Source organism: Conger conger, chromosome 16, assembly GCF_963514075.1.
Source record: "Conger conger chromosome 16, fConCon1.1, whole genome shotgun sequence".
Lineage (NCBI taxonomy): Eukaryota > Metazoa > Chordata > Actinopteri > Anguilliformes > Congridae > Conger > Conger conger.
Window position 1 is genome coordinate 9,347,198 of NC_083775.1, and position 27,757 is coordinate 9,374,954.

At 44.8% G+C, this 27,757-nt stretch overlaps 4 protein-coding genes across 7 annotated transcripts in view; 3 read left to right on the forward strand and 1 right to left on the reverse strand.

Annotated features, from left to right (window-relative positions):
• Window positions 1-2,513, reverse strand: part of desi1a (desumoylating isopeptidase 1a) — a 28,708-nt gene extending 26,195 nt beyond the window's left edge. For all 3 annotated transcript variants that reach the window (XM_061225216.1, XM_061225218.1, XM_061225217.1), the window contains exons 1-4: window positions 2,121-2,513; window positions 990-1,011; window positions 717-786; window positions 217-326 (exon numbers count right to left, since the gene is read on the reverse strand). In XM_061225216.1, the coding sequence (XP_061081200.1) occupies window positions 217-326; window positions 717-786; window positions 990-1,011; window positions 2,121-2,205 (287 nt within the window). In that variant the 5' untranslated portion in view covers window positions 2,206-2,513. The remainder of the gene's footprint in view (window positions 1-216; window positions 327-716; window positions 787-989; window positions 1,012-2,120) is intronic.
• Window positions 2,514-2,740: 227 nt separating this feature from the next.
• Window positions 2,741-9,343, forward strand: LOC133115314 (GTPase IMAP family member 4-like). 2 transcript variants are annotated; one of them, XM_061225165.1, is made up of 7 exons: window positions 2,741-3,080; window positions 3,498-3,575; window positions 5,550-5,600; window positions 5,724-5,774; window positions 6,754-6,804; window positions 7,904-7,966; window positions 8,195-9,343. In XM_061225165.1, the coding sequence occupies exons 1-7, from the start codon at window positions 3,002-3,004 to the stop codon at window positions 8,998-9,000; spliced, it is 1,179 nt and encodes a 392-aa protein (XP_061081149.1). In that variant the 5' UTR covers window positions 2,741-3,001; the 3' UTR covers window positions 9,001-9,343. The 2 variants fall into 2 exon arrangements, with proteins under 2 accessions (XP_061081149.1, XP_061081150.1); XM_061225166.1 differs by lacking the exon at window positions 6,754-6,804.
• A 1,763-nt stretch (window positions 9,344-11,106) lies between these two features.
• On the forward strand, window positions 11,107-19,896 carry LOC133114554 (josephin-1-like). The gene is made up of 5 exons (XM_061224051.1): window positions 11,107-11,226; window positions 12,446-13,486; window positions 14,304-14,432; window positions 14,928-15,122; window positions 17,880-19,896. Exons 2-5 carry the CDS (start codon window positions 13,197-13,199, stop codon window positions 17,980-17,982), a joined length of 717 nt encoding a protein of 238 aa, XP_061080035.1. The 5' UTR covers window positions 11,107-11,226; window positions 12,446-13,196; the 3' UTR covers window positions 17,983-19,896.
• A 547-nt stretch (window positions 19,897-20,443) lies between these two features.
• On the forward strand, window positions 20,444-27,757 carry cbx7a (chromobox homolog 7a). The gene is made up of 6 exons (XM_061223024.1): window positions 20,444-21,115; window positions 22,100-22,143; window positions 22,268-22,333; window positions 22,561-22,627; window positions 23,126-23,516; window positions 25,120-27,757. The coding sequence occupies exons 1-6, from the start codon at window positions 21,047-21,049 to the stop codon at window positions 25,377-25,379; spliced, it is 897 nt and encodes a 298-aa protein (XP_061079008.1). The 5' UTR covers window positions 20,444-21,046; the 3' UTR covers window positions 25,380-27,757.

The following is a 27,757-nucleotide window of genomic DNA, read 5'->3' on the forward strand; positions in this document are numbered from 1 at the left end:
GAGAGGGAGAGGGAGAGGGAGAGAGAGAGAGGGTAAGAAATATTTTCTGGTGCATTGGGCTTTTCTGTCTGCTTGGAATGCCCAGTCCTATTCAGATCCTCTCTCACATCCCCCATCAACACCAGAGTACAGATAAACACACACTATCCTCGAAGTGCACACAATTATTTAAAATACAAATGCAAATACAAACACGGCCTGAACACACCCACACACCTGTATGTGCTTTCCCCCAGGGAAGATAGGTAGTCCATGAAGATCTCCTCGGTGACTTCTGTGCTGCCCAGCTCAATCACTGTGTTGGGTTCACCCAGCACAGTCCCACCCTGAAACACACAGGTCAAATGCAGCTGCATCACTGTGCCGTCATATTCTGCAGTCCTGCATCCCTTGGTCATATCAAAAACATCCACGTGTATATCAGGGTTCTCCAGAACAGTGTTGATAGGGGGACTACATTGTCAGTTTTTATGTATGGAATTAGGTAGGGAGGAGGTGCTGGGTAGATTGGGACTGCTCAGTGCTCTTACAAACACACACACACACACACACACACACACACACGATTATGCAGACACACAGGCACACCGCAAAGCACCAAATTGTGTACAGCCAGCTGCACCTAATAAAGCAATAATGACAGAAGTAGCCATCATTAACAATTCTGCGACAATGTAAAAAAAAAAAAAAGAAAAAAAAAAAAGAAGAGAACTCACCGGTTGACAGCTTGAAATGCCCACTCCTCCAAAGAAGAATTCCTCCCCATACACAACAATGGAGGTGTGCCTACAACACAGGGAGCAAAAGCAGTATTACAGCCGACTGCCTACAGATAGGCAGTGCCTCTCACTCTGCATCACCCACACACATTACATAATAATATTTATACTTATGCCTACAGATGTGAGAATGTATTTTACAGCTTTAGGAAGCAGTGATCTGTAGTTAACAGTCCGATTAGTACTTCCACGTGCGATTGCTCTACCTACCAAATTCCATCAAGTTGCTTCCCTGCACAGGAATAAGAAAAGAAAATTAGCAAGAATTTAGAGTCCAAAGCAAAACGCAAAAGTTGTGACACCCTGGGCTTGCATAATACACGGATTTGCAGTGGATTGTGGAAACTATTCACCATGATACCAAAAGGAGCATTTTTTTGTTGTTTATTTTCCACTGAAAAACCAACAACCAGTCACGACGAATTAGTTGTGAACTCGGCTGATTTAATTGTTCGTGTAAACACTAAATCTTGCATTATAACGGTTCTCTAAGGGCAAGATTGAACAGTAATTGGTTAAAATGGCTGCTCTGTACCACTTCTGTGCAAAAGGTACACTTTGTACACTGATGCATTTCAATGATACCGGGGTCTATGATTTACTCGCAGCTAGCCACAAAGCTATCCTTCATATTCTGCGATTCTGATAATCCCGGATAATAACATCTGTAGGCTCCTTCATGCATTAGCTAATTTAAAGTCAATTTAAAGTCAAAGCAAAAACTCCTATATGAGGTTTGTCATGTGGCGAAAAAGACGCAATGTCGTAGCTAACTAGTGTTACCGTTAGCTGGCTAAAAGCCAATAATGTTAATTATGCTAACGTTACCCATAAATACAACTGTGTTGGTAGTAGCCTTGTAACATTATCCACACTAGCTGCTGCATCAAGTATGCACCTTTCGCACTTTCAGATTTCCTTTGTCAAATTGAGCCGGCAGCGCTTTAACTTTCCACAAACATAATTTCGCTAATTTCTTATTTTAAACAATTCACAAACTGACACCTGTCGGCTTTCGTCTTGAATTAGTTGTACCTAGATACCTTGCTAGGTAGCTAGCTAGCTAGCTAGTACAGCAACAACTCGGACAGCACTGACCACTGTAGCAAGCTAACGTTAGATTCAATTAATTATTAGCTAATATAGAAATTCTTCAATATTATTGTTTCTTTCGTTAGCCTATGCTTTGCACAACAACTATATAACAATAGCAAGCTCCGTCCCAATGTTTTAAGGTTAAGATAATGGCCTAACCGCATAGCTAACACTGCTCTATCCTCGGCGTTTCCTGACTACACAGTGGCCACCGGCACGCACCTTACCTGGACTAAGTCTACTTACCTAGCATTATCGGGCTGAGCTGACGAGCCATTCCTTTAGAAAGGTCGTAAATATAGAGTTTGACGGGAAATTTGGTGTGGTCCATTGTGTTTTATTTCGACAGCTGGTTTTCCTTCCCAATCAAAAAGCTTCCCAATCTTTATTTGTCGTAAAAATGATCTTCGCAAGCCAAGTTGCCAGTTGCTATAAAAGTTAACGGCTAGCTAACCTTAGCTATAGTATTTATTATTATTTTATTTTTAGAAAATGAAAGCAAAACTCCAAATTTACAACTATGAAACGTTGCTTGCCCGACCAAATGAGGGCATCTAGAATATTTTTCCAGCAACCGAAAGGAGGCACATAAACTGCAGCGTTAGCTAAGATAACTGGCTCACATCAGTGCAGCGCTGTCTTGAGTCGCAACAGTATTAAAACTGCAAATTCACCTTTATCAACCGGCCTCCCGGTATAGCTCATTTAGCAAGGTAATAATGTAACACATTATGTAACATCTTTGGTCATTTCTAAAGTACCTACGGGATAAAAAGTCACATCCAACATTAAGTAGCCTATTTTCAAAATAAATAAATAAAAAAGAAAACAGTCCCAGTAATGTGTTAGGATGGTTAAAGGTGATGCATAACAAAGGATAAAGACAAAGTTTGCATTGCAAAAAAAATGTGTTATGGGACTTTTTCAACATAAAATAATGAGGTAAACTGTAGTCAGTTGAAGGAATGTGTTGAATTCAGTACCGTTTCTCTCTGATTAAATCACACATAATAACAAAAGCAAACACTTTAAGGCTTCAGATAAGGCGGGATTTAAAAATCAAAGAACAGGGTAAGCTTTTAGGGTGCGGAGAAGACACATTGCCAGAGAACCTCCGAAGACTAGCAATGGAATGCGACTGTAAACCTGAGAGTACTTGCACTTCAGCATCCCTCTGCGAGACCGAACAGCAACTTATCACTCCTGGTAATAATTTAACCGACATTTGATTTACACCCATTTTACATTTTCAGTGAGAACTGGTTTTATGGTTGACATTTTTCATTTAATTTTTCAGGGTGTTTTCCAGATTCTGTCACAGTTTGCATATAGCAGCGATTTGTTTGGGGCTGAAGATTGTTTTGTGATTGTTATTATTATTATTATTATTATTATTATTATTATTATTATTATTATTATTATTATTTTTAAACTATTCTTTCACTATCTGTTTGTGACTGTAGCCGCTATGCAGGGATCAAAGTGCAATCCAGGAGGAGTTTACCATAGCCTCCACACGTGATTATTGAGCCCATGTTACTGCTTGAAAATTCAGCAGATTGTTATGGGATTCCCCATTCTATTTTTAATACACTTGTAACGTTGTTGTTTTTTTTGCCACAGGCCTTTGGACAGACTACGACAGTGTGTTGACAGGAGCACTTGCCGTTTTGGGCTTCTTGCTGTACAGGTTCACACAAGGTCAGTCTCCTCTTGTATCTCACTGGCCAATTTGTTTTTATTGGTTTTACAGTTTCTTCACATTTTAAGAACATTTGTAGGTTAAAGTTTAAGTTGATCAGGGTATAAGGTAATCAGTTTAGGCTATTGACTTCCTCCTAATGACACACCTTCCACACACAGTCTGCGGTCAGGGGTGCCAGGTCAAGAGAAAATTTCCAACCAAAGAACCTCTGGAAAACTGCCAAACAGGCTCCAAAACTACAGCACAAAATACATTGTCGCTTTCCAGGGCTGCTGTCAGGGGGGACAACCAGGCACATTATCCTGGCCATGGTGGATGAGGAGGAGGGGCATGTTTCTGAACAATGGCTTGTGAACTTGTAGAAAACATTATTGGCCCAGGCCTGGAAATCTCACCCATCAGGCCCTAATGTGACTCCTTATCTATGTTGCAAATTCAGAACTGATTCTGGTGCTGCTTGGTAAATGGACTGCATTTAGGGCATTTAGGGGCGGTCTGTAGTGTAGTGGTTAAGGTAATGCAAAGTTGGTTGGTTCTAATCCCGGTGTAGCCACAATAAGATCCGCATAGCCGTTGGCCCCTTGAGCAAGGCCCTGCATTGCTCCAGGGGAGGATTGTCTCCTGCTTAGTCTAATCAACTGTACGTCGCTCTGGATTACAAGAGTAGGTTGCCACTACTGTCTCTGTTACTGCCTCCTTCCCAGCAGCTTGCCAGCATGCTGTCTGTTCTCTTACTGCCCGGGTTGAATTTTTATCTGATAAACTATCTAAGAGTTTAGCCTCTTTCAGCAGTTATGTGCAGTGCAACAAAAAAAATCCCAAAAACTAGTGCCATTATTTTTTTCACCCATGGTTTTGCTTTCAAAGTAGCCTAATTTGGTAGGAAACCCGCAGGACTGGCTACAGTTTTTCATCAGTGAGAGATCGGCTTCTTCTCCATTCAGCACCAGTTCTCCTGTAGTACTGTGGTACTGTGTTAGGCCTTTCACACTGGCAAGGCTCCGTGCCGGTTCCGGTTCCCAAACCTAATTTTGAACCGGCGGGCGCATTCAGACCGAAAATAAATTGGTTTCGAACCTGAAAAGTTGGTTCTCAGCTGGAGCCAAAAAATAGTTGTTTTTTCCTTGCGAACCGCAACGTCATCAGTGGGCGTGTCATATTCCGCCTGCCGTGTGCATTAAGCAACGCCCTCCGTGGAACTTCGGTTCTGCTTTAAGTGGTATGGACGCGGACTGGTTCGCCAGAAAGCACCAAGGTTCTGAGACTCCAGAACAGAACCCCATCTGTCTGAAAGCGGTATGTGTGTGGCGGGTAGGGTGTAAAATAATAATTGGCTCTCCTGTAGTATTGTATGTGGCCTGTTGGGTGTAAAACAGGGGTGCACAACTCTGGTCCTCGAGGGCCGGTCTGCGTACTGCTTTTTGTTCCAACCAATTGCCATTTGCTGACAGCTCTATAAATTACCCTGGTTAATGCCTGCACTTCAGCACAGTAAAATCTTTAGGATACACTTGCAGTCTCCAGCTGTAACCGGTACTCATCCACATTTCAGGTAAGATATGATTGAGTCAATTAAATAATTCAGACCAGAATTTGGCACAAAATCCTCAAAGGGATGAGGCCTTGTTGTGCACCCCTGGCGTAAAATAGTCACTGGCTCTCCTGTAGTACTGTATGTTGCCTGTAGGGTTTTAAATAATCACAGGCTCCCCTGTCATAAACTGTGTGGGCTGTGCCATTAAGGGCCTGATTTAGAACAACCTTGTGCATGTGCAAAGACTTTTAGCATACACAAAGCCAATAACATGGCAAATGATTGGCCACAGTATTTGTTTTGCACCAATCATTTTGTTGTGTTATTAGTTTTGTTTATGCTCAAAGATTTTGCACATGCTAAAGGTAATTCACAGATCTTATCTTGCATTCAGTGATCTTAACTCTGAATCCGTTTTCTCTCCTTCGTCCTGCAGCTCTCCCTTTCCTGATTCGATGGCCAATCCGTCTTGTCTGCTCTTTCACTGGTGCGTTTTTGCAGGAGTGTCTTTCCTCTGTGGTAGCACTTTTGTAAGATGGAGCACATAATTTATTTAAAATTGAGTGTTTTTTTTTCCCAAATACTGGTTTGATATATTCTCCCATTACAGGTATGAGCACAATGTGGAGCTGGGTATCCCATCTTGTCAAAATGGTTCTTGGTAAGCAGTGTCCATATGTGTGTGTGTGTGTGTGTGTGCGTGTGTGCGTGCGTGCGTGCATGCGTGCGTGCGTGTGCGTGTGTGTGTGTGCATGCATGCTCATGCATGTGCTGATGCAGGGGTGTGTTATCCCACAGACACAATACCACTTCTCTCAGTGCAATCATTTACACAATAAATGCAATTTATTTATTGTATAGCCAGTAAAATGTAAAAACCTTTTGGTAGAATAATCATTTACCAGTTTCTTTCTATTAACTTTTGACTAGGGGAAAACAAGGAGAAAATGTTACTTGTGCCTACAGAACCGTGGTAAAAGTAGAGCTGAACCTTTCTACACTTGACTGAGGTTTAGCAGATGCTTTGATCCAGAATGACTTACAATGCCAGCATGTGCAAAGATCAGGGATGCCCGAGAAGACAGGAGTATAGCCCCAAGAGCGAGAAGCTACTCTAGTGAGCACTACAGTAATGGTGCTTCTTAAAAAAAAAAAGTGATCTTAAAAAAATCACTGTGGGTAAATAGACGCGTGTCTAAGTCATTTTCATTATGTGACTCAGTGGTTAGCCTTCTCTGGTCTCTGTATCATGGTATAATCTATAATTGGCCTTCTGAATCTTTCCTGGCACATAATTACTCTGACATCATTGTCAGACTAATTCGGAAGCTTGTTGTGAGCTGGTGGTCAGGGAAACCTACAGTCTTGGCACATTTGGGGAAAACCGTTTTTTTTTATACAAGCTTGGTAAGTGTGAGCCTGGAGATCATAAGCAGAGCCATGGGCTTATTCCCCAGCCAAGCCAGACTAAAAAGAAAAAAAATTTGCCTTCTCTGCATGGGATAAACTTCAACCGGGATGAGTCATCCCAATCTCCATTAAGAGGAAAGGGCACGGTGAGTAATGAGGTCATTTTTCTTGAGAGAGCAGGGCAGTTTTCCTGTTGTCGCTAATGCGTTGTTGGTTTTTGTGCGTTTCAGGGTTAAGGACCTTGTTTAAGTGGCTGTGTCATCTCTGGAAGATTTTATTCGGTGAGCGATGTCCTCTGCAGTCTGAGGGCTCATCCAGAATGGCCTGAGAGGAAAATTGAAAAATCTTATTATCTGAAAGCTTGCCACAGTCAGCACTGTGAAAGTAATGGAAAAAAAACAAGTCACCATACCCAGTACATTTCAATGGGTAATAACTACATAATACAAAAACTCCAAAAAGGGCTAACCTCTGGTGTAACCTGCAACACACAATGCAAACATTCATTTGTCACAGGAAAATACAAACCCAGGTAGCATGGACAGGTATAAGTGATATATAATAATAATTTGAGTGCTATTTTCCTGAGATTTCTGTGGGAATTGCTTATTTTATTGGTCAGTATTATATGAGCATGCCAGTTGCATAATCTTTTATGATTTAAAGGATTTTTTAGGAAATCTTTCCTATATTACACCGCACAGTCAGGTGCGTTACTAATTAGTCAGAAAACCACATAACATATGGAAAAAATGGGACATCAACACTAATCACCCCAAGTAAGCATGTGTGCACTGTTCACATGCATCTGCATCTCTTCACACACCACATAAATTGGCACTGAAACTATTAAACATACAAAACAACAAACCATTATCCTTTCAGTATCTTTTGGAAAATTACTTAACACTTAAATCCACTGAACTTTACTACATAAATGACACAAAACGGTGTTTCTGAGACTGCGTGATCTGCACAGTACTGTAAGCCAAGTATAGGCCTGCGCAAGCCAACCTCCCACCGGCATTTAAGTTCACAAACTTCTGCACCCAACTGTACATGCCTACTGTTATGCTGGTGTTGTGTACCTTTATTTAAAAAAGCAGAATGTGCTTAACCTTGTTCCCTGAAGTTAAGGATAATGCACATTGGTTTTTTTTTTTAATAGAGCTTATATCCTAAGCCTCTTAAATTCTCATGTATTCTCTTTTATTTTCTGAAGTTGTTTTATTTTGAATAATGCATCAGTACTTACACACATACAGTACCGCTAAGAATACTATTATAACACAAAGGGAAATCATCTAAAACCCAAGTTCAACAGGATATGTTTAGTTAGATATTTAGCTAGATATTTAGTTTTCCCTTCCATCCCAACAGGTTCTGTCAGTAACATAACAAAATGCTGGAAGATTGTGGCTGACCTGATCCAAAACCTGCAAGGTGAGTCCCATCCAAAACCTCACCTGTTGCCCCTACTTCCTGTCTTGGATTGCTGGCCCTCTGCATTCACTGAATGGAAATACACCTTGGAAGCGTTTAATAAACCCCAAAAATGTTGGCCCGAACATTCGATTTTAACACCAGATGTTGTAATTGGAATCGGATAAGAGTTATTATGTGGTTTTTAGTGTTGTCCAGCATTAGTCGTCATTCCAGAACTTTCCACAGACCGGTCCACCGACAGAAGGAACTTCCAAGAACCTGCCCCAATGACCTTCTATCCCTCCGACCCTGGACTCCGGCTCATTCTGGTGGGGCCTTGCGTGGCTGACCTTGGCTTGTTCCGGGACGCACTGTTGGGCTGCCCTCCCTCCAGTGGGAGGAGCAGCGAAGGGTGCCAGCAGCAGTGTGTGAGACGGCGGGCCTTCGTGGACGGACGGGAGGTGGTCACGGTGGACACCCCGGACATCCTGGGGGCGTCGCTGGGACCAGCAGAGGTCGCGCGGGAGGCGTTACGGAGCCTGCAGCTGGCCAGCCCTGGTCCCCACGCCTTCCTGCTGGTCCTGCGGGCCCCTGGGCTGAGCGATGACGGAGGAGACGGAACAAAGGCGCTGCGCAGCCTCCTGGACTTGGTGGGCGAGGGGGCTCTGGATCACGTTCTCCTGGTGCCGATCCACACGGGCTCCCCAGGGGCCTCCGGCACGGTATCGACGGCGGCTCCTGGGGGTCTTATGGCACTGCTGTCGCTGTGCGGTCAGAGGCTGGAGCCGTTGGACATCGGGCCCGCCTGTCCCCTGGCCAGCCGAAGGGCCCACAGTCAGCGGCTCGTAGACAGGGCTGTGCAGATGAGGACCCTGAGGGGCCACTACCTCCACCGGCTCCAGAGAAAGGAGGACCAGATGAGGGAGGAGCTTCTCCTGGACGCAGCCGCTGAGCTGGGGAGGAGGCTAGAGGAGAAGGAGAAGGAGAGGGACGGGAGAGAGGGAGAGGGAGAGGGAGGAATGGGAGCGGAGGGAGACAGGGAATGGGAGTGAATACCTGCTACAGGGAAATGAAGAGTGGGCCGCCAGTCCATCTGCCCCAGCTCCAGCCAAGGCTTGCAATTGGCTGGCTGGCTGACTGAGATGTGATTGGCTGGCTGACTGACAGCTAATTGTTTTCATATCAGTGCTTACCACGGAGATTAGTTATTTCCCTGTTATAGAGCCAATTGCCTTGTTGTCTGTCCTCACCTCTTTTTTTTTTTAATGTTCAGAACCTGGTTTACTTTATATTGGTATTTGCATTGCACAGTAAACACTGTTCAGGATGTGCTGAGAAGTCTCACTAAAATATTGCACATTCCCTTTAATTGGTTGTTGCACAGAATTAGTTAAACAATACAGCATCTGTGTTCTCCATTTTCCTTTGCCTGTGATTCTTACCCAAATAAATGTATTCACTTTTTCATACCTTAGGAAAGGTTGTTGGATTTTATTTCACAAAACAGAAGCAAGGCTTTAGTCCAGGAACCAATGCACTTCATTTTGCCTGTCTACCTCACTCAAGATAAATCCTCTTTGTTCATAGCTGTAGTGAATAGTCTGTTTTCTATTCATTCGATTCCTTGGAAGGGACTCAATTCAGTAAAGGTACAAGGTACCACTCATTACTGCATTTAGATTATGTGTTATAATATACTTTGCCCATTTATTATTTAATTATTTTCCCAAATAAATGTTTTAATATGGTGGCACGGATGGTGCAGTGGGTAGTACTGCCGCCTCACAGCAAGGAGGTCCTGGGTTCGAATCCCGGTCGGCCGGGGCCTCTCTGTGTGGAGTTCTCCCCATGTTTGCGTGGCTTTCCTCTGGGTACTCCGGCTTCCTCCCACAGTCCAAAGACATGTAGGTTAGGCTGATTGCCCGTTGGTATGAGTGTGTGAGTGAATGGTGTGTGTGCCCTGCGATGGACTGGCGACCTGTCCAGGGTGTATTCCTGCCTTTCGCCCAATGTATGCTGGGATAGGCTCCAGCCCCCCTGTGACCCTGTTCAGGATAAGCAGGTTAGGATAATGAATGAATGAATGAATGAATGAATGTTTTAATAAGCACTAGTAGGATCAAGGTAAGGTAATTATAATCACACAGAGCTCAAATATGCACAAAGCCATTTCCATTTTATTAAGTATGCATTTGTTTTGGTTTGCATTTGGTCGACAATCTTGACAAAAAGAGAGAAGATTTCTGTGTTATGAGTTAGAAACTGTACGGAAACATTGGCCCAGAATGGTAACTATTGGAGATGGTGCTTATCTTGGCTAGTTTCTATTTGGACCGAGGCGCTTTTTGCATTTGACAGTATCAACACATCACATGAGGCAATGAAGCTGAATCATATTTCAGTCAAGGGTCCAACCTGTAATGCAGTAATGGAAGGTATACATCTCACCTGGACAACTGTAACACCTTGTTCAGGCATGAGCCATCAAACGACTGCAACTGGTGCAGAATGCTACTGCCTGCCTGTTCACCAACGCCACTGTTGTCCCTTCCCTGGCTTCCGATGGATGGTCATCTTAAATTCAGATCACTTATACTGGCCTTGGCCTACCAAGCTGTGAATGGTACCGCCCATTCCAATCCTCAGACAGTGATTTCACCGTGCAGACCTCTCTCTTTGGCTTCATCTTGGCTGTCCCGTCTCACCAAGCTCCTATATTCCCTGCCTCCGTCCACCGATAATGGAACAACCCTTCCCCAATCAGACAGCAAGTCACATTCACTGCCTGTTTTCTATTTAAAAAAATAAAATAAAAAGTCACTGTTTTAGAGTACACCTCAGAATTTCCTTCTTTTTTTTTCTTTGCCTATCTCTGTAACCTTGCCTATGTCTGTAGTGGAGTTTCCTTATTGAGAAACACAGTTTTCTAAATTTGATTTGGCAATACACTGCAACGCGTTAAAGCGCGATGCTGCCCAGACCAGCCCCGAGCTCCAAAAGAAGGTGACAGTTCCGCAAGGGCTGATGCTCTAATTCTCGTGAACGTCTACAGTATCCCAGGCGCCGCAGTACGCGGGTGTGACGCAATCAGCACAAACCCGATGATGTTCTGCACACGCCTGCTTTTTGCCAGCGACCAGCCAACATAAACCCGATGACGTTCTGCGCACGCTTGCGTTTCGCGAAGCTGTTCAGTTTCTAGTGAGAGCAAAAAGGGAAAAGCATATAGACAGGAATAAAAACATCAAAACGGACAGGAGGCGAATTTCTATAGAAAGGTACGTGGATATAGTAATTTTATGTAGCTGGCTGGCTAAGTCAACCATCTGAGCCGAAGCATTCTGCGTATTTACTAAACCATCGTGGATGTGTTTGTAATTACCTGATAATTTGGAACTAGATTGAGCAAATCATGTAGCTAGCTATAGCTATATTTGAAAATATGGTCAGTTGCGATGTGGCTGGCTCGCAAGAGATCTCATTCTTGTTTACTAGCGATCTATCTATCTGTCAAGATATTTAGCAATTTTCTTTAAAATACAGCGTCAACCTTCGCCAGTTGTTGAGTTGGGGAAAGATACATGTGCTTTAGCAGGTTTCCGCGACATCTTTTGTCCTGCTTTAATATCTCGCAATGTTTGACTGGCCAGATAGAGACAATCGCAGAACCAAGGAAGTATGTTAAGCTTGGCAACGTTATTCGAAACTTGCTAGCTACCACGTAAAATCACTTGAAATCGATAATCACGTTTCGATTTAATTCTATCGCTCGTGTAACTTAGTCAGCTGTCTCACCGAGAGGCCAACGGCAGGCTTCAGACTTTGGTTGTTTTTGTTGCACCAGGTCACCACAGCAAGCCAGCCATTAGCGACCATTGGTCTAATTAGATATTATAGCTATTTTTGAGATATGCGGCGATATGCACTAAATGTGAGATTAGTAGGATGCCTTTGTCCTGCTAATTTGCTGATTTTGGCTATTTTATATATACATTTCAGAAGTTAAGCATTGCACTATAAATGCCCCTCCACAACGTATTTAAATACAATCTAGTTGCTAATATCTTCCTCCCATCTCACACTGATAGTAGTATTATGTGTTATGAAATTTGTTTGGCTCTATGGTCATTAGCACCGCCCTCATAGCTTTAGTGCCAGGTGCGGTAGATGTATAAGTTTGATAACACATCTCATGCTCGGCTACCTCTTCCTTGAATGGTTTTGTAAGTTACACCCTTTACACAAAATATGGTGGAGTAAGTTGCATGCTTTAGAGGAGTGTATTTAGGTATTTGAGGTAGTTTGTGAGAGTAAGTATTCAGGTGTTACTGATTTCCACAAATTATTTATTGGCCTTAAGGTTTGGTATGCTGTGCAAAGTCAAAATTTTCTGGGTCTGCTGCTTTTTTTGTTTTCACCTGAAAATGAGCAACCAGTTTAGGCCCAAGAAACCTGGTGAGCTGTTGATGTAATCAAGTGCTTTGACTGGTCTTTTAGGTGCTGTGCTGGGGACCTGGACAAACGGCTGAGGATTCCTGTGTTAGGGTGCCAGAAGCGTATATTTGCTAAGATCTTTCGGGCGGATTCCTTCGGTAATGGTGCCTCCGGCCTGCCGGGTGAAGGGGGAGAGGCTGCAGTCCAAGCAGGGCAGCCCTGCGCTCTGACTGCAGCGGACTCCTCTGCAGCGCCTCACTGCGATCGCCTTCTCCAGGAGCCGCGCAGACGTGGTTTTTTCGTGTTGGAAGGCGTCCCGGGGGACCGGCACAATGGAAAGAACTGCTGGGCTGTGAGGTTGGGCACATCCAGCGGGGAGCTATGGAGAGGGAGAGCGAGAAGGAGGAAGTGAAAAGCAAGGAAAATGTTTTTCTTTTACACGGCGCTCTTTTCTTCCTTCAGATTTCTCTTGCCTATTGTACATGCTGACCTCTTTTCTCGTCTGCCAGACTTCCATGCCGTTGCTTTGCCTCTCTGTTAATATTTTCCACTGTATTTTTCGGACTTTTTTGTAGTCATAACATTTCCCTTTTTAACACTTCAAAGGAAACAAGAAACCCCCCAAAAAGAACAGTCCGCTTCTTTTTTTTTTTCTTCTTCTGCCCGTGTTTTGATTGGACAATAGCTGGGGGGGGTGAAGGTGTTGGCTTCCATTGGCTGTTAACCCCCTCCCCCTCCCCTTGCTTCCACCCCTCACCCTGGCACTTGTGGATGGTTGCCGTGGGCACGGTTGCTGTGGCACGGGGGGTCGGTGATGGGGAGTGTCCCGGGTTCAGGGAAGGGGAGGGGGGGGCGGGCGCTGGCAGGCCTGGGCTGCATGCCCTGGAAGGTGAGCAAGCTGAAAGGGGGCGTGGCAGGGGGGTGTAGCGCGGAGGGAGACGGGACCGGAGCCCCAGGCCCCGCCCCCTCCCTGGCCCCGCCCCCGCCCCCGCCAATCTACCACGAGAAGCAGCGGCGGGAGCTGTGCGCTCTGCACGCGCTCAATAACGTCTTCCAGGACGGGGCGGCGTTCAGCAGGGACACGCTGCAGGACATCTTCCAGAGGTGAGGGGGAGGGCCGCACGGGGTCTGAGCGTCGTCGTCATTCCAAGGCCCCGCACGCATCGGCGCCCTCTCTTCCTGGCTTTAGCATCTAAAAACAACCCACAAAACGTTCACAGAGAGCACCCCTCCGCCTCCTGCGGTCAGCTCTCTGCGTTAACGTTGAGCGACGTCATCCTGTAATTATGCGAAAAACATACGTGGGAAATTATTTTCCGAACATCTCAGACCCTAAAATATGCATACTCAATTCAATTCAACCGTTATGGAACACAAACCGAAAGCTTCGGGATGATATGAAAAGCTCGAAAACTAGAAAAATATGCGTGTGGGTCTGCAATATGTGCATGACCCCCCTACAGCTTCTGCTTTCTGCAGCTGCTCTATGGGAGTCACAGTGGAGCGCTTCTGTTCCCCTGAGTACAGTCAACAGCTCACACTTGGTCTGATATGCAGCCTTTTCATGCTTGTTTTGGGAAATCTCTGTTACTGATGTACTAACTTTTAGCCCATCTATTAGTTATGACTGTGCACACACATCTTGGGTTTAGTCTTCAAGGAGGGATTGAAAATGACTGAATTAGACAGTGGGCTTATGGCGGTGGAAGCCCCAAAAAGCCCCAAAAATGTAGACTGGCAGAATTTGTAACATTCAGTGAGAATAGATTTATAATGGACCAATTTTAATTGACCAATAGGAAGGCATGCATGGATCACCTGTCTGTGGCTGTGATGTCATGTCATGTTTGGACTGCTGAGATGGGTGACCTGCTGTTTTTATCCCCTTCCCTCTCCCCCGTCTTCGCTTCAATGTCTCAAGACTCTCCCCCAATACGCTTGTGACGCCACACAAAAAGAGTATGCTGGGAAATGGCAACTATGACGTCAACGTGATCATGGCCGCCCTACAGATGCGCGGGTTTGAGGCGGTGTGGTGGGACAAGAGGAGGTGAGCTCTGACCACTTCCTGTTTCCTGTCTGCCTGTGGGTCTGTATAATGGGTCTCTGCGTTGTTTTTGTACTATAGAGTACCGTAGAGTTTCGGCCATTGTCCGTGCTCTCTCAGTACGGGTCATGCTGTGTACCTAAAGGAGTGTTTATTTTGCATTGTGCTCTGTGTCCTGTTGGTGTGTTGGCGCTGGATTTAGCTTCAAGCAGTGTGGCCCCAGTTTGATGCAGTTGACAATGCATTACATGTATGGCACTTGGCGCGGTATCCAGTCACTACATTACAGTTATTTAGCTGACGATTTTATCCAAAGCCACGTACAGTTGACTAGACTAAGCAGGGGCCAATCCGCCCCTGGGGCAACGTGGAGATTAAGAGCCTTGCTCAGGGGCCCTGATCTTATTGTGGCTACACTGGGCCTTGAACCACCAGCCCAGTCAAGAGCCTCGCAGGCTGCCCTAACAGTGAGTGCTCGTGTGCGCTCTGGTTTCTCAGGGACGTCGGCAGCATCGCCCTGCCCAACGTGATGGGCTTCATCCTCAACGTGCCCTCCAACCTGCGCTGGGGCCCCCTACGCCTCCCCCTCAAACGCCAGCACTGGATTGGGGTTCGAGAGGTGGGGGGCATCTACTACAACCTGGACTCGAAGCTGCGCTGCCCCCACGTCATCGGCCCGTCTGAAGAGCTCAGGTACCTGACCCCCCGCCCCCGCCTGCTCTCTCTGTGCCCCTGGTCTTTTAAGCCCCCTGCCCGGTCTCTCTGTGCCCCTGGTCTTTTAAGCCCCCTGCCCGCGGGGTCTCTCTGCGCCCCTGGTCTTTTAAGCCCCCTGCCCGGTCTCTCTGTGCCCCTGGTCTTTTAAGCCCCCTGCCGCCGTGCGCGTTCGTATGGGCGCCTCCGCTCGGAGCGAAGCGGGACGCATGCACACATCCGAAATAACTGCAGGTGCCAGGTAAAGACCTGCAAAAATAAACCGATGGTGAGAAACATCACGTTCTCACTCCCAAACTGTGGATTGCACTTTAAAAATAAACGGCGGTGTGAGGATGCTATTGCTTCTCATGCCAGCGCTCAGACTGTACAACCAAACAAAAGCTTGCAGGGCCCGACATTCTGCCCTGTACATTTTTGCCTTGCCAATGCATGGCCGGTCAGTGACTACAGAACTCTCGCGAGAACAAATGCAAAAATATCATGAATTATGACGCAACCAGAATAAATGCTACATTGGTCAAGCCAGGAGACTGACCAGTAAGTGATATTTCATACATTAAAAATGATCTGTGCTGACTTGGTCTTCAGCCATCATTTTGTTGCCTTAGTTTCATGTGTCCATTAAGAAAACAAGGCGTCTTTTTGAAGTCATGATCCTACAAGTGTGCAACCTTGTTTTTTGGGTTTTTTTGTCCCAGCCTCCTGTGTTCATGGCTTTCTTGCAAGCTCATGTGATCACTGGTCACAAAGCTTGTCTTTACAAGCTCAAACTACAGGAGCGCTGCAGATTTGGTGCTGAGAAGATGAGACTAGTTTCAAAATATGCACACCAACAAGGCTTTGATTTGCTGAATTTGTCTGTGACCTCAAACTTGTCCAAGACCCCTAAATCCTGGCGAAAAATGGTGTAGTCTGAGTCTGGTATTATTATGAGTGATTGGAGTCATCATTGGCCGGGTTTCTTGGGTTGAACCCAATACATTTCAGAAGTTATACTTTCCGCTGCTATTCAGTGGAAAGTCCAGCACAGGATTATGACAGGGAAGGAAAAAAAAGAAAAGAAACCTGTACAGCTGGGGTGTAAAACTGAATTCCCAGGGGGGCGCAGTGTCTGCGGGTTTTTGTGGTTTCCTTTCAATCAGCTGCCAATTAAGGCCAATTAAGGCCTTGAAAACAAGGCATGTGGATACTTTAATCAGCAGACACTACGGCCCTCCAGGACTGGACACCTGTGCTGTACAGGACTGTATTGAACCTGTACTCTCTGTAGCTTAAGCTTCATTGAAATAATATAAATTTGCCAGCCAACGTGGAGCCAAGAATATGCGGCGTTCGCCTCGATTGCATCGTGCAAACGCGGACTCGTGAGTGTAGACTTCCAGGGTTCTCGTCCAGAACACGTGGTGTCGCTCGGTGCTCACAACACGGGCTCCAGGGAAGCTTGCGTAGAGCGGAGTCGGAGGAAGACCTTTCATATGCAGCGTTAACTGCAATCTTACGGGTGCCCGGCTGGGGCCAGCTAGGGTGACTAGATGGCGTTTAATGTGGAACCCGATCGGGCCAAAACCCTCCCATTCCCTGGCCGATACACTCGCCAATTGCACATCGTCCTATATATGGATCTACCGGGCACATTTGGGACTGGCACGGTCCCGCTGTAGACTGAGCGTTTAAAGCAGGTGAAATTAATACCCTTTTTTATTGCCCTTCATTGAATACCCTTTGGGAGAAACAGACCACAATGTAGCTTTGGGCCCTGACTTTCAATTTAACCTAGATATGTACAGGAGTAATATTTATTAAGTAATATTACAGTGTAAGATAATGATATTGGTGTTGATAAATGCTGGTAAGAAATTGTGGTGAGAATCAGCTTTTACTTTTTCAAAGGTATACACTCACCGAGCACTTTATTAGGAACATTTTTTCTTTATTACACCTACTTATTCCTGCGATGATCTAATCTGCCAATTGTGTGGCAGCAGTGCAATGGGTCAAGAGCTTCAGTTAATGTTCACATCAACCATCAGAATGGGGAAACTTTGACTTTGACAGTGGAATGATTGTTGGTGGCAGTTGGTTTTCATGCACACTAGTCTCTACAGTTTGCAAAGAATGGTGCAAAAAAATACATTTAAAAAATCCAGTGAGCAGCAGTTCTGCAGACAGAAACGCCTTGTTAATGAGAGGTCCAAGGAGAATGGCCAGACTGGTCAAAGCTTACAGGAAGGTGACAGTAATGCAAATAACTACACATTACAACAGTGGTATGCAGAAGAGCATCTTTGAACACACAGCGCATCATAGGCTACACTAGTAGAAGTCTAAAAATAAGTCTAATAAATACCTAATAAAATGCTTGGTCAGTGTATATATTTTTTGGTTTGGTTTTTTTTTGTTACTTTTCATATGGTTTCACGCTACTTCTAACCCAATATTTCATTTGTTCCATTCTGAAAGTGGAAAAGCAAGTAGGCATTGTGGCATCTTCAAGACTTTGATTTGGTTCTCAACTAAGCTGTTTGAAAATAACAGCAGACACCCAAGTTTGGTGTGAAGCTCCTGTGGTCTGATGATATTATTCATTGCCAACAGCCCAGTTGTTTGAATGAATAAATAAATAATGGAACCTGCATTTGTCTTTCATGTGCAAGTGTGTTTGGGTATAATACAAATTTGAAGAATATGGTATAATTATGGCCTTTTCTCCTCTTTTATTTCCTGGTCGTGTCACAGGAAGTTCTTGCAAAACCAGCTACGAGGGAAGAACTGTGAACTTCTATTGGTTGTGCCAGAAGAGGTGGAAGCACAGCAGACCTGGAGGACGGACAGCTGTTGACCCTTTGATCTTCACTGGCAAGTGGACTAAGCGGATGGGGGTGTGGCTAATGCCCAGCAGCCAGTCTGAGAATGGGTGCGGATTGAAATTAAGCCAATCGAGATGAAGCGCAGAGGCCAAATTCTCTTTATATGTCCCTCTGTTGGACAACCGGACAAGACAAGTCAAAGGACAGGACATCCAAAGGAACTCTAAATGAAACGGACTCACAGAAACAAGGAACCAATCTTTGAAAATCTTGTTTGGTGTTTGGGGGGAAAAAAAAGAAAAATCTTGTTTTGAATCTTTTTATTTTTTATTTTTTATGTTTCATTTATGTTGTAAGTGTTGGTGTTTTGAAAATGGGATTCTGACAGAAATATGACACTATCAAAAAGACCAGTCCTGACCTTTTGTGTGACTGACCTTTCCTCTAATTGTTCCCTTTTGTGTGCATCTTTTTTTCTGACTTTATCGGCTGTTCTGATACTACCCCCCCCCCCCCCCTCCTCCCCTCCTCCTGCCTCTCTGCACTTCACAGCTCCTCCGTGTCCACACACAAGATTGAAGGCACTGGCACGTTTTTTTTGCCAAGCGTGCAGTGTTATTTCCTGGTAAAACCCGGAAACGAGGTCGACTCCTGCACGTGTAATCACATAGTGTGAATACACACCGTATTCTAGAAGCGTAACGTTACATTGTGTCCCTCTTCGATCGTTTGGATGAAATTATAATCGAAAGCAAAGTCTACCCACAGATATACATGGCCTGGAGCATACTGGAGTTTAAGAAGTATAAATTATTACATAAAAAAATCAATACGGGCCTGACAGACTGCCGTTACACTAGACCCCTCAGTATTATGTAACCACATGGCATGGATGTGTAAACGGTTCAGAACAGGTTTGTTGTTAAGTTTAGTGTTGGTGTTTGGATCAGGTGCGGAAGGAAATGGAGAAAAAGAAAAGAAAGGCGAAATTTGTTCCCCATTTGTAACTTAAAGGTGCAGAAGTACTTGCATGTAAGTTACTTGTCACTTGCGTACATTGTTGCCTTTTATTTACGCATGATTACTGCCCAGCTTCATGCAAAAATGAGACCACATTTTGAATGTGTAAGAACATAGTCTGGCACAGTTTAAATGCTGCACTTACACATAAGTGATTGTTAATGTCCTTCTGTGGCAGACAATTTGAGAGTTGTGACTTTTTTTTGTTTTTTGTTTTTATTATTACTGGTTTGCTCCTCTAATTAGTAGTTTGTGAATACAATGAGCTGATGGTTTCCAATCTCGGTTAATGTGGCACCAGTTTTAAAAAGCTGAAATGGTATGTATTGACAATTTCGGTTTATCCGTGAAATGTAATGAACGTAATGCAGGATAATGCAGGCTTTCTTTCCCAGGGGAGAAAGAAAAGGGGGTGACTTTTTCAGTGAACAACAGAAGCGGCACATTTCATTTTGGAAATGTGATTGTGGCAACATTAAAAGAGAAAAGATAATCGCATTAAGTATGAAAAGGCCAATGTGAAAATGACTGATTTATGTGGAATATTAATTTGGATTCAGCACAGCTATTTTAAATATATAGGTATAAAAATATGTACATATCCCCTTGTAATGATTCCCAATGGTCAGGGTCAGTGTTTACACATGTACATAGAAATTATAAATGGCCTGTATTCTTCATGTATTTTGCTGTCTGCATGTGGTACATAATGGGTAGAAAAAAATATTTTTTCACATGGCACATTGAAAATCGGCTGGATATTAATGCATTGCCTAACTTTTTGCCAAGACAATCCCCCCTCCCCACACCCCATGGAAATGATTCTGATTTGCCTCGCCTTCTTACCTTCTTATTTAAGGATCTCTTGAGTTGCAGTAATGTGTTTGTTATTGTTTTCCACATTAAATAAAAGTCTTTATACTGTACTTTATCAGACTTCCATCATTGCTCAGTTGGGTGTAGCTGTGCTCTGCGGGTCAGGTCCCCTTGTTATGTTTAAGGAATTGACTTTAATATTTACTTGCGAGCCTCTAAAATCTTAAAGGCTTATAATGCATTTAAACCGAATTACAGACTGTAATGCATGGAGTATGCTACATGTGTGGTATGTAATCGTGGGCTAAGCATTGGTTATATCTTGGTGCCTGTGGTGGCGTGTAAACGTAAAAGTTGAATGAAAAGTGTGGATCGAGAAACTAGGATCATATACTTCTGCATACATTTCGTAACAGTGACTACGGAGCGATTGCTGGGAACCCACCGATGAGTCATCAGTGGATGAGGTGGCTCGCGATGTTCGGGAAATGGAATTTAAAAATGGGCTGTATGCACTCTGCATTCGCACCAATCAAATCTCTAAATTTCGATTTTCTATGTAAATCCAATGGTTCTGATATGTTAGTCTTTTAAACGTGTATATTTCACAGTTTGACGTATATCGGGTGCATTTTGAGAAGGGGTGGGGCAAGCGAGATGTATTCGCTTATGAAGTGGGTCGTGTTCTCAGAACGTTCGGGAAACACTGCCTTAGATATGGGATACATATAGCCTAATCACCTTTGAAGTGTGTTTGTTTTTCGGTCAAGTAAACCTAAGTTTGAATCTCTGTTGATAACGGAATATATTTAGCCATCATTACAGTGTACCAATATTGGATCTTACTTTTTTCTCTGCAAAAAGTATTTTAAACCATCTTATCGTTTGTGTTTTCATCTGCGTGCGCGGACTCGCGCTCGCAGCTCGGGGTAACGGCGTAACTAGCAAAGCAGCGGACAGTCCACGAGAGGCGCGCTTTGAGCGTCACGGGAACGCGGTTGGCAGTGTAAATGTGTCGCAGATTTGTGAACTCCGCGAAAGAGAATGAATAAGAAAATGAAACGATGAAAAACATATGAAACCGAAATAGAAACAAGTATTAGACAAGGAACGGACGCGTGGGGAAAATAAAATCACCACTAAAATAGAGCTCAGAAATTGCGTTATTTCGTGAAGAACGGGGAGTAGGCTACCTAAAGGGTAAACCAGTAAACACGCACTACGTTCTACTGCGCGTGGAGAACACTCGGTGCAGTCCTGATGGAGCTGTCATCAATAGGTGAACAAGTATTTGCAGTGGAATCGATAACAAAGAAGAGAGTCAGAAAGGTAAGGTCTGACAAATTATTTTACATTGGACAGCAGTGATACTCCATAATGCGCTTATGCGCTTCGTGCAGCCGAGTTCGTCGTAGTAAATGCATATATCAATAGTTTCCACGTAATATTTGCACACGAGTAAACAATCTAATGGGATCGCTAGTATACTTTTATGCTGTTAATGTAACCGTAATGGGGGATATGGGTGTCTTTTTAACTTAACGGATTGATCGAAATGAGTGCATTAAATTTTGCGTGACATACATGGGGCGAAACAAGGCGGAGGTAACCTCGTTTCTCCGTCCCTAGCATCAATGTGCTTGCGTGAGATTACACGTGAGTTGCTGCGAGGGGGGGCGGGGGGGGCGGGGTACCTACGCAGTTTATTTATACGCACAGAGGAAATCGACGCACGAGGAGGAATCTGAGGCATACCCTTGACTTGTAACATTGTTTTACTAGTGTAGCTATATAACATGATCTGCTTGAACTATACTGACGAATGCAGTGCTGTTTGAAACGATTGATGTGCATACAGAGAGGTAGTTTATACGGTTAATAATATAGGCTACTTAAAATGAGACCTGCGATGTGTTTGTACCATGGCGATAGGAAAAAGCACGCGGTGTTTTTGAACCGTGGCACTGGTTAAAACCTGCCTGTGCTGGACGTTGCGCAATAGGTTTGTTTACATGTTAGGTGCCACGCCCCCACTTTCGGTCATCTCTGGGAAACGTTCGTTTTATTCACACTGCGATTGCTTTCGTATGCGAATACGTTTCCACTAGCCTACAAACGCTCCCAGCTACTGAGAATTTATAGCAGCATTACAATCGCCCCATTACTTAAAAAGCCGTGGTAATCAGCAGAAATAGCCCAGCTGTTTGAAGGGATAATTATGTTCGCCTTTAGCGTGTGGGCGTTAGCTCAGATGGATGTTTTGCCGCTCTCTTTAGCCTCTCGCTTAATGGAGATTTTTTTTTTGTTCCTCAGGGGAACGTGGAGTACTTACTGAAGTGGCAGGGGTGGTCGCCAAAGTAAGTACGCACCTAGCCCAAAACGAACAATTCGGCCGTTATTCGGCCACATTGTCTTGTAGGCTGTAGTCAGAGTGAGCACGTGGCCGTCTTATAAACACTCGGCTGGCTCTGTTCCTGACAGGTACAGCACATGGGAACCGGAGGACAACATCCTCGATCCGCTCCTTGTCTCGGCGTACAAGGAGAAGTGAGTAACCCCTGACTGCTCCTCGGGCCCCCTGCTGGCCACATTGCAACGCGCAACACTGCGCTTCTCCGCACCACACTTTCACATTGTGTTCTTTGCTGCCTTCCGCCTAGTTTTATTCCGCTGAAAAACTCTCAGGTGAGAAGTTGAGAGAAGTTGACCTCTATATTGAACCTGTTATCCTCCCCCACTCTCTCTCTCTTTTTTTTCTTCTTCTTTTGCCTCAGGGAGGAGAAGGACAGAGCTCTGGCTTGCAGGAGAAAGGGGCTTCGCGCTAGGAGACTCCTGCTGCAGGTAGCACACTTTCTTTCCCAGCTCAGAGTTCAGTGCCATGAATTATTCTGCTGTTGCCATGGCGTTTTTTAAACCCCCCTTTTTGTCCCAATTTAGAATGTCTAATCATATTCTTTCAGAACACCTCGCTGTAGCTTCTACTATCAATTTAGCAGAGCGCATACAAGTATGTGCTCTGTGAAGCAAGCATTTGATGCATTCATGTTCCACTTATACTGCAGTCTACAATTCAGGCCTGCACAGAGACCAGCCAGAGGATCTTAGCAAGCAGATTTGCAGGTCCCGGATTGACCAGTGGGGGTGCTAGAGAGCAATGAGATGGAGAGTCCCACTATCTTAACTGTCCCTAACCCTGTCCAATGCTAACCGGAAGGGCTACTAGCCACAGTCGACATGTCATAGTCTTTCTGATGTAACTGCAGTGATAGTAATGTCCGTGTGCAACACACACCACCTCTCTTCATCTCTCTCCTCCTCCTCCTCCTCTCCCTTCTGCAGAATATCTACACCATGGAGCTCCGCAGTGCTCACAAGGAGCCGGACAAGGTGGAGCCGCGCCCGCGCCTCTCCCTGTCCCGTCTGGGGAGCACGGAGGAGGCCAGGAGGCCGCAGGGTCGGGCGGCGCGGAGGAACGCCTTCCGCCACCGAATCTCGCGCAGAAAACAGCTGGGCCTAATCTGCCTCAGCCCCGCCCCGCTGGACCGGGCGCACCACGCGCCGTCCCCCGCAGACAGGGGCGGGGGGAGGAAGGCGGAGGAAGAGGCGGAGGAGGGAGAGGAAGAGGAAGAGGAGGGAGGAGAGGAAGAGGAGGTAGCGAGGGAGAATGAGAACGAGAAAGAGGAGAAACAGGAACCGGAGAACGTGGAGCTGCACAGAGACTCCCCGGCTGGTGAGTTTTTTAGGTCACATAGTGTAGTGAAATTGTGTGAGCGGCAGAAGAACCCATTTCTCTCTCTTTTTTTTTTTCTCCACCCCCACGCCCACCATGCAGCCCTTATATTTGGTTATATGTTTGGGCTACTCGACCTCAGCCCTCAGGATCCACCCCCCACCTGTACTCAAACCACCGGCACACCCTGAACCTGGAGAGGGAGGATAAATTTAGTCACTAAGAGACAATGATTAGTTGGATCAGGTGGTTCGGGGGCTTGGCTGCAGCGAATGCCTGAAAATGGCTGCTTTTCTTCAGGGCCGTATCTGAGCCACCCTGCAGCACCGGGCTTCTCAGATTCCACCCTCGGTACTCCCGTTTGTTTATCTCTGTTTTATAATCTTTCAACGGGCGTCACTGAAGACACGACTTTTTGGGTCAGACAAAGGAAGCCCAGTCCAAGACTACATTCAATTTTGAATGAGGAGTCATTTAAACCCCAAAAAAAACAATTCAGTCCAGGAGTAGGTTTAACCGTGACTTTGGAACAGGCCCATTGTCTATGGTGTACTCTAAATGCTGGTTTGACAAATCAGCAACTCTTCATTTCCCACAGACAGATGCAAGGATTTGGTAATCAGATGTTTGTATATATGTATATATATATATATATATATATATATATATATATATATATATATAAACCTTTACTTGACTAGGAAGTCACATGAAGATGAAAACCTCTTTTACAAATGAGACCTAGCCAAGACGGGGTCAAATAGCAGCATGAAATTACAGAATCACAATCACGAGGCCATTACAGTACAGTATTAGGTATGTAGTATGTAGTATGTAGGTATATGTAGGTATATACAATTTCACGTGCACTACAATACATGCAGTATGACCGAACATAACACATTGAACACCTAACAGTGAAATTAACACTTCAGTGTTCACTTAAAACAATTGCAGCTAACCATGAATTGCATCCATTATTCGCTATTTAAAATTGTTTAATAAAATTAGAGATTTTAAGTTGAGAGAGAAGTTTGAGCTTAGCCTGCAGCTTGTTCCAGGACCAAGGACCACTGAAACTTCTTAACTTAGTCTTAACTTTCAGCAGCGAATGAAACAGCCAATCAAAAGGACTCCCTCCTTTTTACGGATCGACCAGTCGGGGGTGCTAGAGAGCAGTGAGATGGAGAGTCCTGCTAACTTAACCCTCCGTAACCCTGTCCAACGCTAACCGGAAGGGCTACTAGCCACAGTCGACATGTCATAGTCTTTCTCATGTAACTGCAGTGACAGTAATGTCCGTGTGCAACACACACCACCTCTCTCCATCTCTCTCCTCCTCCTCGTCCTCCTCTTCCTCCTGCAGAATATCTACACCGCGGAGCTCCGCAGTGCTCCGCAGTGCTCCGCAGTGCTCAAAAGGACTCCCCGCTCCTTTTTTTTACGGACGACAGCTCGCATATAACGGTTCATTAGATGGCGGAAGTGGCCGAGGCAGCCCTAAGCGAACGTGTGCGCAGGAAACCCGAGTTAGCGCGACTGAGGTAGGATGCCCCGTTACTGTACCAGTGGCTCCAATCCGTGTCCTCTCACTCTCTCTCAGGCCTGCCCATGGCAGAGGGGTGTGCGGAGGGTTCACCCGGGTCAGGGCGGGACGACGACGACGACGACGACGCCACCGGGTCAGAGGACTCCGCCGCCTCTTTGGGGGAGAAGGAAGAGATCGGAACGGAGACCCTCGTCCCCGAAGCGGGCCCGGGCCAAGTGATCTTCACCAAGGTCACCATCAACTCGCTGACCGTCACTTTCCAGGAGTCGCTGGCGGCGAAAGGCTTCTTTCGGGGCTGGGGTTTGGAGTTCTGAACGCAGAAAAAAAAAAAAAGAAGGGGGAGAGAGAGAGAGGGTGAGATGGAGGGGGGGAAAGTGAAAAGTGGATGGAGAGTCGGAGCAGCCGAGTTTTCTTTACACTAACTGCGTGCAAAGGCTCGCGGGAGACGCACGAAACCCGTCTTAACTCCTCTTTGTCGAGGGGAGCCAGGAAGGCCGGGCCTCAGTTACATGCAGACTACACCTCTTCTCCGTCAGTTTATTGCACTGTTTTTCCCAGCATCGGCTGTCTCGAGTCGACCACAGTACCTCTCACTGGACACACGGCTGGCGAAGCTCTCCCTCCCTTCCCTCCCTTCCCTCCCGCCCGCCCGCCCCCCCCCCCTCCTCCACGAGTAAGCTCACTTTAATTTCCTTTATTTATGCCACTTTCCTCCCTCAAAACACCACGTCACTGTCCGTACATGCACAGCACACACGTCTAGGTAGAGACCTGGCACTCGAAAGCTCGGAGCGCGAGACGCTTGGATATGCAGGTGGCCCTTTCCTTTAGGTGCCCTTACCAGCCTGCAGTACATTACCTGAGAATGACACCCACATTTTCCCCCATGACTGCCAGTTTACCCTGCAGGTAGGACTAGGGGCAGGTATTAGGTGTGCGGGTAGAGCCTCTACCTGCTCTTACCTGAGTCTGCATTCTGAAGAGGTGAGCCCACATAATCTAACTGTGCCTCTCCTTTCAGGATGAACACATACATACGTACATACAGTACTGTGCAGAAGTCTTAGGCACCCTAGACTTTATTATATATATGTTTATTTTTTTGTGTGTTAGTATAAAAGAACACATTTGAGATTTCCAAATATTCATTTTCCAAAAGATTTAATTTTAGAGACATTTTTGTATTTAATTTTAAAAACATTTTTTTAGTAACATATTACTGTAAGCAATTGATGACTTTTTACATAAAAACTTGATCAAGGCTGTCTGAGATCAGAAGCAAGGACCCAAACAAAGTCTGCAGAAGAACTGTGGCAAGTTCTCCAACATGCTTGGAACAACCTCCCTGCTGATTCTTATAGAACTGCAGGACAGCATTGGCCATCTCAGTGGTGGTCACAAAAAATATTGATTTGATTCAGTTTTGAACTATTCCGCCAAATGATGAAATGTAATGTAAAATGTATATTATGTTTATTTAGGACCTATCATTGAATAATTTTTGAAAGAATCTTATCTGTACAGAATGTTATACAGGTGCCTAAGACTTCTGCACAGTACTGTACATACATACATACATACAAAATTGTTCATTTTATACCATTCTTCAAAGTACATAACCACGGCTTCGAAAAACCTTTTGTGGAGACAAGTACATGCAAATATCATCAGAGATTAACACTTTTTGGTTCAAATTGCTGAAGCCCTTGAAATGTTTAATGATAAACATTCCACAAACACTTTATATGTATTTTTTGGCGATGACAAGTCGTGTAGATGAATTAATACGGAGCACTTGCGTAATGTGGAATCGATTTAAAACTACAAAAATGTATATGCGTATTGCTATTCATATGGGACTATCAGGGCGGGGTGCACATCGCACATCCGTTTCCCCCAACTTTTCCCTTTATATAAAAATTGAGAGCAATCATTTTGAATAATAGCTGTACTTTCAAAATCAGGAGACGCTCACCTCCTCTCTGCATGTCCAACTTGTATACTGTTCCCAGCCCATTCTCTGAATTAATTTAAAGATTGACCTCATTTTGGCACAAATTATAAGAATGTCCAAAAATAAACAGAGGAGGAAGAATATAGGAAAGGGGCAGGAGGAATATAGGAAGACTACAGGAAGTGGGTAGGAAGACTACAGGAAGAAGGCAGTAAGAAAACAACAAGACTACAGGAAGAAGGCAGGAAGACTATAGGAAGTGGGTAGGAAGACTACAGGAAGAAGGTAGGAAAAATACAATAAGACTACAGGAAGCAGGCATGAAGACTTAAGTGCAGCAATTCAGGGGCAGAGAAGGAAATGAAATCTTACATTTGAGCATTTTTGTCATTTATTTTTTAAGGAGAGAAACATGGCTCTATTTTTGTATTATAGACTGACTGTGATTATTTATTTAGCAGGGACCTTTGTGTATCTGTTGAGGTGTTCCTTTGTGTAACGATGGTAACAACGACACTACAGTGAAGTAGGACAGCGTGCACGTTTGCTATAAATGTAATATACTATGCTACTTCTGTTGCACAGATTTGCCAATGAGTAAAATAGAATTTTCGCCAAGTGACTTGTCTAATATCTTTGTTAAAAAAAGAGTAATATTGTGAAGTCCATCAGAAAGAAACATGGTAATTCTTAAAAGACATTTCTGAGTGTAGTATAAATAAATGATCAATATTCAAA

Excerpts from the sequence above, each read along its gene's own strand:
- LOC133115314 (XM_061225165.1), top strand. The coding sequence starts at position 3,002 with ATGGAATGCGACTGTAAACCTGAGAGTACTTGCACTTCAGCATCCCTC. Across the intron at positions 5,601-5,723 it reads TCTTGTCTGCTCTTTCACTG|GTATGAGCACAATGTGGAGC; the intron begins GTGCGTTTTTGC and ends CTCCCATTACAG. Across the intron at positions 5,775-6,753 it reads TCTTGTCAAAATGGTTCTTG|GGTTAAGGACCTTGTTTAAG; the intron begins GTAAGCAGTGTC and ends TGTGCGTTTCAG.
- LOC133114554 (XM_061224051.1), top strand. The coding sequence starts at position 13,197 with ATGGGGAGTGTCCCGGGTTCAGGGAAGGGGAGGGGGGGGCGGGCGCTG. Across the intron at positions 14,433-14,927 it reads GTGTGGTGGGACAAGAGGAG|GGACGTCGGCAGCATCGCCC; the intron begins GTGAGCTCTGAC and ends CTGGTTTCTCAG. Across the intron at positions 15,123-17,879 it reads GGCCCGTCTGAAGAGCTCAG|GAAGTTCTTGCAAAACCAGC; the intron begins GTACCTGACCCC and ends GTCGTGTCACAG.
- cbx7a (XM_061223024.1), top strand. The coding sequence starts at position 21,047 with ATGGAGCTGTCATCAATAGGTGAACAAGTATTTGCAGTGGAATCGATA. Across the intron at positions 21,116-22,099 it reads CAAAGAAGAGAGTCAGAAAG|GGGAACGTGGAGTACTTACT; the intron begins GTAAGGTCTGAC and ends TTTGTTCCTCAG. Across the intron at positions 23,517-25,119 it reads GCACAGAGACTCCCCGGCTG|GCCTGCCCATGGCAGAGGGG; the intron begins GTGAGTTTTTTA and ends ACTCTCTCTCAG.